Here is a 10770-nt window from a genome sequence, read left to right as displayed (position 1 = left end):
TCCATCGACTAGCGAAATATGTGCCACCTGATCGTGCTTGCATCTAAATTAGACATGTTAAACATTACTATCTGTCGTATCACTAGTAGCCACCATTTCCTCACGGCTTGACAGTCTGCAGCCAGGGGCTTCTTAGATCCGTGTAGAAAGAGGCTCCCTTGACCTTGGTCGGCGCCCCGGCCCCCGCCGCGACCGCGCAGTTCTCAAGCCAGTCGCCCTCGGCCGCGTACTTGTTCGCGATGTACTTGACGTAATCGCCAAGCAGGCATGAGCGGCCGGGCCCGTTCTGGCACGAGGGCACAGGGTAGACGGCGTCGTTCAGGCGAATGCGAATGTAGGTGGCATCCTGCTGGACAGGCGCACCGGTGACTGTCGGAACCGCAATGCTGCTGCTAGTGATCGAGGTAGCGGCGTTTCGCGTCATCGACGACAGCGTGGTGGGCTCTGCTGCCTTGTGACGGCAGCCAGCTCCGCGCGTCGTGGTGACGGTACCGTTTTGACCACTGCTGGGCTTGGCGCGGCAGTTCAGGCGCTCAAAAGCGATGGTGCCTCTCATAGTGACGTAGCGTGAGCCGATCCAGAGTCGGCTGTCATCCTTCTCCGTCGGCGAGAGTAGAGGTTGGGCGTCGAAGACGCCACTGGAGGTAACAAGCTCGGTCAGCTGGCCATCGTTCAAAAACGATACTAGCAGCCTTGGCACATCGAAACTAGAGCCGTCGGCCTGGGTGCCCGTGATGTTGGGGCCCTGCGTGAAAAGTCCCATCAGTGCGTCGAGATATGGAGTCATCATCTTCTTGTTGAGGTCGGTTCCCGGACCGACGCCGTAAAAGTACCGCATGTCGTTTGAGTACTGGTACGCCTTGAGCTCATCGTCCGTGAAGACGTCACACCAAGGGGACAGACGACCAGTGATCTGGCTCTCGTAACCGCACAGATAGGGGATCGAAGTGACGTCGTCGGCAGTCAGGGTCAGGTTGCCATTGATCAAGGCGTTAAGGCGAGCCTGGACCGGGGGTATCCAGATCTTGTTCCAGGCACTCTGTTCCTCACTTCCTTCATTGTCCGCGAAGTTGGGGCACATATCAGAGGGCGCCAGAGAGTCCCCAATGCCTCCAGGGAAGCCCTTTGAACTGACGGAAACCACGCTGCCAAGAGAGTCTGACTCCCAACCCAAGAAGCCACGGATGAACATTTTGGCAGTTTGGAGGACACGGGTGTAATTGTTGGCCCACACCATGAAATCGTCCCCGTCATTGTACAGGTCAGGGTATCTTGTGCGTAGCTGGTATCCCATGTCTTGAGCCTCCTTGACTCCCGTGGGACTCTCCATGGCAATCTGCTTGGAGGGGTTTGTCAAGACCGTTTTCCATGTCGGCATGAAAGAGAGCGCCCCGGAGGCTGTATATCCTCCGGCAGAAAGCTATTGTAGAGTTAGCAGGACCCCAATGCCCGGGATATTCATGACTAACCCTCTGCTGAAGTTTGACCCAGCCATTATAAGCACCCTGGTCGGGAAATCGAGAACCATGACGCGAGATGTAGGCAGCTTGGTCCACGTAGCAGCCCTCGGGGACATGAGGTGAGACGCCGTTCACATCGTCGCCTAAAGACCTAAATCAGAAATCGTATGGCGCTAGACCAAACTACCTGGCTTTCACATACCAGCAAACCACGGGCCGTTGGCACCCAGCCACTTCAAAGGCTCTGCGGCGCTGGCACCAGCAGGCAAGTTAATGTCTTGGGCTGGAGCGAGCGGTTGACCGGCGGCGGAAACACCCACAACGACGAGCGACGCGCCGATGAGCAAGGACGCAACCATGACTATCGATAGACAAAGTAGTAGCAGGACAGGCGCAGCTGAGTATCAAAAGAACGGACGCCTATAACAAACAGGCACGATGGGGAGAAGAGCAAGCCAGATTTCTCAGTACATAGGAATCGCCGACATCTTTAAAGTCACCACGGAGAGCAGCGGTAACATGACTCGGTTCCACCAATATCCTTGGAGATGCTCCCCAGGAGCCGGACAGCCAGCATGTTTGCGTCAATGGCAACCCCAGCATTTCCTGCACGTGTACATGAAGTATAGGCAAATGCAGGGCAGCACGGCACACTCTCGCTACCGAGTTGTTAGACCGATAGTCTGCATAAAATCGAATTGGCACCGAATCTCCCAACCAGGGAACAGCCAGCGTCATACCTAACATTTTCTTGCCATCTTCGCCGGTGAGGACAACATTACAGCCACGTGGGAGGGCAAGCACCTCTGGTTTGTGGTGTTGTACAGCAAGATAAGATGCGTATCGGAAATTGAGTCCAAAGCGGGTGGTATCGTGCGGGGGCTAATCTAAGGGGCTCAAGCGTGCACAGCGACCCCTGCCGGCATGATCCTCAGCGGTCCTCGGCGGTCCTCGGCGCACTGCGCACCATAACCCATGAGGCAGGCCATGGGAAGTAGCGTACCCAGCTTGTCGGTTTTGTATGGGGTTATCTCTCGACTCGGGGATGCATCCGGACCTCGGGCCAGTATGTTTGATGGCGAGTGCTGGCTATATATTGTTGGCCCTCTTTTGGAAGCGAAAACGAACATACACTGTATAATCGATACGGTGGGTTAGCGTGCACCCGGAGGCGGGGGATCTCCGCTGCACGGCTTTTCACCGTTCAGCCTTCGCCCGCTTGCAACCTCCATCGCAGCGTCGGCACCGCACAAATACGTCATCGGCCGTAAACCACACCTGAAAGTCCCTTCAAGCTCCCGGCATTGGTGCGGACGAAGACATCACCACACTCTCTTTCGTTGTTCGTTTTCGACTTTTCTAGCCAAGACCAAGATGCCTACCCGAATCCCCCAACCAGAAGACTTCGCGTCCCTGGCGCCAGCCATCACCGTCGGGCTCGCTTATCCCGAGGTTCCAGAGACCACAACGGCCATTCTCGTCTTGTTTCATGGCCTGGGCGACTTCGAAGAGGCCTACACCGGTCTCGCCAAGACTCTTGCATTGCCGGGTGTAATGGGCATTTCAGTCCGGGGCGTCACGCCCTTGCCACCGGCGCTGCTGGGTTTGTCGGATGACGACGAGATGCCTACGCGGCACTTCCACTGGGGTGACGACCTAACCATATCTTCCACGACGGGAGAGCTGGAACTCGACCCTGGATTCACCAAGTCGACGGATGCTGTGCTGCAGAAGCTGATCCGTGGTGTGCTGATCGAGAAGTGCGGGTGGGACACGCGTGATATCTTGATGTTCGGCTATGGGCAGGGCGGATCCTTGGCTCTCGGTCTGGCATCACGCCTACGGGACAACGAGAAGGTAACGGATGCCACAGGTGGCGATAACGCGGCGGGGCGTGTATTCAAGGGAATCGTGTCAGTCGGAGGGCCATTGCCGGCGAGTATGATTCCATCAATTAGCAATCGGGAGAAGTGCCGTACGCCAGCTTTGGTCTGTCATGGCAGGTCTAGCGAGGCGGTCGATGAGGATGCAATGGAGGCACTGAACAGCGAGTTTACGGATGTGCGTGAGGTGAAGTGGAAGAAGGGCAACGATGGAATGCCCGATAGCAGGGAGGAGATGCTGCCAATTATGCAATTCTTCGCCGAAAGGTTGCAAGACGTCTAGAAATATCCGTCTCCATGAGTCCTCTACCAGCAAAGATGGACACTTAGGTCCCGTTAGCACATCAGATTTAGAATCTTGAAGAAAGAGTCGGAAATAAGTCTTCCAAGGAATCCGATCTGGCTATAATAGGAGGGGTTGATTGTTTGTTAGCTTACCAGACTTGTCTTTTGTGCTAGGAGTGAGGCGTCTGGTGTTAGTCCACCGGATCTTCTTCCCAGCACGCCCAGTAGAGAAGGTGATTGGTCATATGGTAGTCTTTGACAAAGACCATGGTATAGATACAAGCGGCGTCCTCGTCCATGACGTAGTATACAGTACCTTGTGTGAAGAGATGCAGGAGTTGTGAACCGCCAAAGCAACTATGTGGGTGATCTGTAAGAATAAATCAGCATTCAATCCGAAACTCATAAGCTAGCCAACTACGCCAGACCAGATTCCCTGGTCGATGGGAAGGAAGCTTGCAACTTGACTACATGTACGTAGGTAGTTCAGTGCAGGCAGGTACAGGCCAAGATGTTTGTGTGCAGGTGCCCTGGGGGGTTGGGCGGTCTTCAATCTCCAAGGTCAATGTTGAACCAGCATCACCGCAAATGATGAAGATCAGGTGCCCGCCCCGTACTCGCCCCAACGAATGTTGGTCGTCAATGGTGGTTGTAACCACGTCGTCGACTAAGAAGTATGGTTTTATATATTTGTATAAAATGCAGGTGGGCGATGGCCTACATGTAATCGAGTTGCTATGAAACTTCAAACCTCTGCATCACTCGGACGATGGCTGAGAGCTAGCTGGATGGCCCCCTGTATGCTGTCCGCAAGCACAAGCCCTCACTCCATCATCCTGTTCCTCGCCCTGGTAGAGCACTACACTATAATCTTCAGGGACTCGCGCATTCAACGCATATTCCGTGCCGTCTATACAGAACAATACAAAAGTCAGCATATCCCTGTTGGGAAACGGCGGCGGGGATGAATACTAACACAGAGCAAGATGCCCAGCCTCCAACGTAACGGGTATCCAAGTAAGGGTGGAAAGAATTTGGCCGAAGGACCATTCGTTTATCGACAGACCTTTCGACCAAGGGGACTGATTCACAGCCCAACGAATGTACAACAACATCCACAGTGACCCCCACATAGCAATGAAAGCACACACAGCGATGAAAATGCGTAGGGCCCTATCGATAATACACGAATACCTTACAAATCGCGGCCCAAATCCAAGATACAGAAGGCCCCAGGTGAAGGCCGCCAGAACTAACCGAATGAGGGGACCAATAGCGGTGCCAAAGGCGGCACCGGAAGAAAGTAGGATAGCCTCGCTACCCCCACCTAGAACCGGCCGGCAGCGTTGAGTCTGGAAAGCTGTCCCTTGCTCCCCGATGAGATCGCTAAAGGTGTGTTTGGAGAACCAGTCGGTAGAGAAGGCCCCCGGTGCTGTGTAAGCCGGGTCGGGCCGCTCTACGTGTACAACGGAGACGATTGCTGTATAGATAACAGCCGCCCAAAGTATATACTGGACACCCGTCGCGATGTAGACAAGCCAACGCCGGCGCCGGCGGTACCTTCCTCCACCCAAAACAAGCGAGAGGAGCAGTACGGGATAGAAGGCGAAGACGGAAACGAGGGCGGTGATGACAACAAAGTCCCGCGGCTTGTCTTTCATGTTGATAAAGTCTCCACGTGATTCTCGGATCGCGGCGATCTGAATGGCTTGGCATATAATACAGGCTCCGAGGAACAGTTCGTATACCGAGCCTTGGGCTACATTGATTATCTGATTGAGCAGCGACGCTTGTTGTCCGACCCAGCTTCGCGGCAGGCTCAATATTATGACGTATATCGTCACTAAAATCGCGCCGAGGACGTAAGATGTTATACTCTGGTGTACTGTTAGCAGCCGTGAGTGGATAATCTATTGTAGGCCGGGGTGGTTACACCTATGCCTGCCAAATCGGAGTCCAGCCCAATAGTACGAACAAAACCCTGGCATGCCGTAGGGATACACGAGGGGTTTGAGGCGTTGACCTGATCCAAGAATGAACCATTGAGCGTCCTAGGTATCAGAGAGTTTCCCTCGACAAGATGGAGATTTTCGTACCACTGCAGCAGATCCAAAGCAGTCGGAATTCGGGACTCGGAAGCGGGCAGAGTGGATTGTAGATACTCTATGATTGGGGTGGCGCTGCCTCCAACATTCGACCAGTGAACGGTCAAGGCAGCGAAGACGAAATCTGCAAACAACTCGCAATCCTTCCCAAGCTCAAGCTGCTGAAATGTAGTGCTCCCAAGAGACGGGCCATCCCAGCCAGAAGTGGCCATGATATACCTACGAGTAATGTGTGTTTCCGTGATCCTTTCAAAAGCCACTCTCTTGAATTTCTAGAGACACGCAGATTGCAATCACAGAAATAATTGCTTATAAACCTGTTCTGTCGATGAAGGCTGCGAGCGAGCAGTGCCACAACGCCGTCAGCAGGGGTGACCAATCACAAGATTGTATACAGGAGCCCAATTTTGGACCCCATTTCGAAATACATCCAATGAGATTTCTTGAGTAGTTCGAGACACCTGAAGATGGGAGCCAATGAATCACACGTGATCATACCGTCGTGTGAATCCTTCAGGGTATATACATTGGTGGGGAGATCTAAATCTCAAGCCTTCACCTTCCCAAACCCGCTCTGCACCAGCATCCGCACGTACCAACGGTGCAGGAAGACGATCTTGGGTGGGATCGGATGCCCCACGCCCTCGTTGTAAGAACCAGCGCTGTCGAACAATGCCGACTTGAGGCTGAAGACGGCCTCCTGCTTCTCGCGATCGATACGCGCGCTGATGAGAATGAGGCCATCCGAATTCCTCAGCCCGGGCTGCAGCGGAGATCCTCCGCAGCGGACCGTGATCTCGTTGCCCTGGTTTTGAACGACTTCGAAGTGGTTGGAGAACTTCAGGCTGGGCTCATATTTGGCGACAGCCAGCTCCGACGTCTTCCACGTGTAGTCCTCCGAGCCCGGAGGCGCATCATAGCGCTCATGGAGCTTACTCTGGGGCCAGAAGCCTTATAAACAAGTCATGTCAGCAACAAGCGTCCAAGTTGGTAAAATAACGGTAGTGAGGAACTTTACCCCATCGGCTCCAAATGCCGCGGCAGAAGTCGAGAGTCAAGGCGGCCTCGTCATTTCGAAGCTCCGGTCGGATCTTGCTCAGCGGGACGCGCTTAAAGCAATCATCCTGGAGAGCTGGGTTCGCTTTTGGGTTGTATCTCGCGTATGTTTTGGAGCGGAACCAGGCATCGTCCTTATTCAGGTCCTCAATTGAGGTGTTGGCACTGAGATAAGACATGCCAGCTCCAACACTGGCCAAGCCACCTGTGACGCCGTACAGGCCTGCCTTGAAGGCTGTCCTGAAAATCCCCATCCTGAGCTGTTCTCTTCCAACACCCTATGCTAGATGTAAACAGTCGTAAATATGGTATCGTTGTTGAATTGAAGTCGAGCAACAATTCAGTGTGCCGCAAGCAATTGCTTGGTCCGTTAGCTGCATCTTCGTCTAAACTCCGACGGGGTTGGCCAAGCCAACTCACTCCACCATGCACGGACGGGTTCGATATGAGCCGCCTTGTTTTTGCCGCTCAGATTGATGAAGCTGGCAAAACGACGATATATCTCATCAAGGAGTGCATCCCAAAGATTTAGCAGATATCCCATCAGGCTTGCTTTGGGACAGACAACGCTCTCTGACCGATCTCAACTCTGGTGACAACTCTGGCATCTCACCATTACACAAAACGTATTGTCAGAAACTTGTCCGGTGCCAATTGCACATAGGACGGGAATAAGTTAGGAATGGGTTGGCTTTCACTCGTATGTCGCTGGTCTCACAACAACACCTACGAAACTGCATGATAGAAGCGGGAGTCGACTCTGCATCTCGCATTGGCAAGTCTCCATGCGTTTGGAGAGGAGAGGGCGCTTCTCAGCCATTGCAAGAAAAAAGCACCGTAGTCATGAAGGTTATGTATGTAACCTGAGCGCCGTGATTGTTTGGCAAGGAATGTGGCTGAACGAGGCGTCAATGGCCGAGAAAACAGTCGTCGGCCCCAGGTGCTGATCGACAGGGACACAACGTTCACGGCAACCTAAAAACATGGGCCAAAGGTTCACGCCACAAGCAACAAGTTGCGTGTGCACTGGGGAAAACCCCATCCCCAGGTTTTTGGTTCGTGATACTCTGATGCTGGCCATGTCTTTTGTGACAAGCCTTGCGGCTAGATCCGCACAATGTGAGTACGATCACCGTAGATGGACGGGGGGGAAGAGCAGCAGGCAAGCTTATGACAGTGCTACATAAATTAATCTTGGGATCACGACAACACCTTCAGCTGCCAATGAACGCTTCTGAGCCAGACTGATGCGATGTCAGCAAACCAGACAACGCTGTTGAAAGTTAAGCTTGCCACGAAGGCGGCCTATTAAGCCTCATAACTGCAAACTGTCAACATCGACCAGAGAAGGCCTAGATTGTTGCCCGGCTCAAGCATCGTGAAGCTTGGCGTGCCCATTACGTTACTCACGCGCTGTCAAAACCCACTCGGGGTAGCGAATAGGGGAATGACGGAGTGTAGTCAGCGGTGTTGTCCGTTGTACTACTGGACGGCAACCGTGTTTACCCGTGTGCCCGGAAGCCTTTGCTAACTAGCTTCTAGATACAGCCTGCCTGCCTACCTTTGGCGTTGTGTGGATGGATCGTGATGTAATGCATGAAGACTGCGGTTGTTTGATGCTTTGCGGACTAAATGCTCCGTCCGTAGCCATTTACTGTAGCTTGCCTTGGATGTGGCGCTCCTCCTTGCAGAATTGCGTGGCCTCCTGACCCCAAGCCTAGAAATGATGCAAGATAGAAAGTACGATGAGAATACTGGGTCATGATCGACGGGTAGAGCAGGCAGAGGAACAACGCGTCCATGGGCGACTTCTAGGCCACTACTGATCTCGATCGCATTTCCCGCTTGCTCATTCTAAGACGTGATCTGTGGCAGTATGGATACACGCGACACCACTATGACCATTATGGCTGAAAACAGTTCAGCTAGCAAGTTGCTGGCGGGGAAGCTGTGGCTTTGATGTGCTTTGGAGCCACAGTTCCGAGCGGGCTAGACCAGTATCTATGATGTCAGAAGTGTAATGCTTAGCTGCCGGAGCTTTTGTCCTTTGGACCTGCAAGCACATCGACCCATGTGGAGGGGAGTCCATGATTGGTTGTCGCTCAAGCTTCCTTGCCAAAAACGGGCGGATCTGGCTTGTGGGGAATCTTGACAGCTCTAGCCCGTCGCCTGTCTGACTTGCCAGGAACAGCTCCAAGCATGGGCTTTTGGCAATCTGTATGGGAAATGGGAAGCAGCCGGCTGCAAGTCCGTGTTGTAGTTGTACAAATTCCCGCAACTGCCACCGTTTGGCATTGAAACAGTAATTACGCATGACGCAATCAGCTCCTTACAAGCACTGCAGGCAGTGAGTGGTCTGTGAGAGAAAGGCTCTTTGGCTGAAGGTGCTTGCTCATTCGCAGGTATGACGTACATACACACTACATACGTACAGTAAGTACATGCTTGCCCCTCCACCGACAACGAACATGAGACATATGGCATCTACATATGTATGTACCTTGTGTACATACATAGATCGATCATCTTGTCACTTCGATGGTCAATGAGAGCAGGCTAGGTGCCCACGTTCCACATGTTTGTCAAAGTCCTTGACGCGCATGCAAATCCCAGACGAAAGCGAGCAACTTCCGGGCAAGTTTGTCCTTCTTTGCGGAGTGTGAAAGATGCCCCTCCTTTATGTGGGTTATCATCGATGGTACATGGGGGAAGTGACAGAGGGATGGAGGGGGAAACACAATGGCCCTTTGACTACGATGACGTACATCCCATGCCATTTCCATTCTCCATGTGATTGCCCATGCGTGGGGCTGCTTTGCGTTTCGTGAATTCAGTCCAGTCAGTGATTTCATACCATTGAATCTAAGGCAGGCAAGGAGGCAGGCAGGTACCTAATGCTGTAGAGAAGGCAACTACTGCTGTTTGATTGTCTACCAGCCTGGAACAACACCCGGCAATCCCTCTATATAAACCCTTCCTCCTCCCACCCTTCAACCACTTCATTCTTTCATCATCATCACCAACACATCTCTTCATCACACTACAATCTTCACACTCAACCAACCAAACCAAACCACAACAACCTACCCATCAAAATGGATACCATCAACAACGCCGCCTCTTACGTCGCTGACACCGTCAAGGGTGCTACTGCCACCGCTTCCAAGGAGGGTAACAAGGAGGTCGCCAAGGACGGCAACGCCTCTGCCACCACCCGGTAAGTTTGCTCACTTCCCGATTACTACCTGTGCAACACACCTGCTAACAAGCCCTCACAGTCTCACCGCCGGCAAGGACGCCATCGGTGACAAGGTTGACGAGAAGAAGCACAACACTTCTGCTGATGTCAACAAGGAGGCTGCTAAGCACTAAATCAGTCTCTCAATCACCAACCTGTATGATGAATTGGACTCGATAACGATCAAGGCGTTGGGCATTTCCTCATGGATGGGAAGAAGGATTTCACTGGCGAACATTCCTAGAGCAGACTTCAATACCCCCTAAGATGACTTAGAATCAAGCTGCTGTTACATCCACATCTACTTTTCTCTTAAACACATTTGTGAGCGACCTGTGATATGCTCATTATGGTATTACCCGCTTATTTTGGTATTACCCATACATTGGCGAACGATGCTGTTCCATAGTCCATTTGGCCTATTTACTAGAGTGCGGATTCTTTGCTCATCATTTCCTGAGTTTGTCATCAGCGCAGACCGAGGCGAACAAAGGTTTGAAGTATTTATTAACGTAGCACCTTTCAACTTGGGAAGAGACTCTACTGGTCCGTCCCCTGGGTTCTTATCAATTGTGATTGCAGACCGAAACGGCAGTCAGCTGGTCATCTCTCACCACTTCTCATGCTGTGTGTCCACGTCACCAGCCATATCCCATCCGACGTCTTGATCATGACATCTGCCATCTTCACAGGCCTTTGGACTACCAACGGTCATCTGGTTCACGAACCTTACAGGTAAATCC

At 52.6% G+C, this 10770-nt stretch overlaps 4 protein-coding genes across 4 annotated transcripts; 2 read left to right on the top strand and 2 right to left on the bottom strand.

The window, feature by feature from the left end:
• Nucleotides 1–100: 100 nt before the first annotated feature.
• On the bottom strand, nt 101–1819 carry PG998_007611 (histidine acid phosphatase; the record flags this gene model as incomplete). The annotated part of the gene is made up of 3 exons (XM_066874427.1): nt 101–1420; nt 1470–1603; nt 1663–1819. The coding sequence occupies 3 exons, from the start codon at nt 1817–1819 to the stop codon at nt 101–103; spliced, it is 1611 nt and encodes a 536-aa protein (XP_066730372.1).
• A 1015-nt stretch (nt 1820–2834) lies between these two features.
• On the top strand, nt 2835–3626 carry PG998_007610 (uncharacterized protein; the record flags this gene model as incomplete). Its single annotated transcript, XM_066874426.1, has 1 exon — nt 2835–3626. One exon carries the CDS (start codon nt 2835–2837, stop codon nt 3624–3626), a length of 792 nt encoding a protein of 263 aa, XP_066730371.1.
• Nucleotides 3627–6280: 2654 nt separating this feature from the next.
• PG998_007609 (uncharacterized protein) lies at nt 6281–7043 on the bottom strand (the record flags this gene model as incomplete). Its single annotated transcript, XM_066874425.1, has 2 exons — nt 6281–6684; nt 6752–7043. The coding sequence occupies 2 exons, from the start codon at nt 7041–7043 to the stop codon at nt 6281–6283; spliced, it is 696 nt and encodes a 231-aa protein (XP_066730370.1).
• A 2841-nt stretch (nt 7044–9884) lies between these two features.
• Nucleotides 9885–10161, top strand: PG998_007608 (glucose-repressible protein; the record flags this gene model as incomplete). The annotated part of the gene is made up of 2 exons (XM_066874424.1): nt 9885–10006; nt 10068–10161. 2 exons carry the CDS (start codon nt 9885–9887, stop codon nt 10159–10161), a joined length of 216 nt encoding a protein of 71 aa, XP_066730369.1.
• Nucleotides 10162–10770: the final 609 nt, after the last annotated feature.

The sequence above is a fragment of the Apiospora kogelbergensis genome, assembly GCF_038363985.1.
Source record: "Apiospora kogelbergensis strain CBS 113332 chromosome Unknown utg000005l_segment0_segment0, whole genome shotgun sequence".
Taxonomy (NCBI): domain Eukaryota; kingdom Fungi; phylum Ascomycota; class Sordariomycetes; order Amphisphaeriales; family Apiosporaceae; genus Apiospora; species Apiospora kogelbergensis.
Note: the sequence above shows the minus strand (reverse complement) of the source record. Positions and strands in the feature narration are given on the sequence as shown.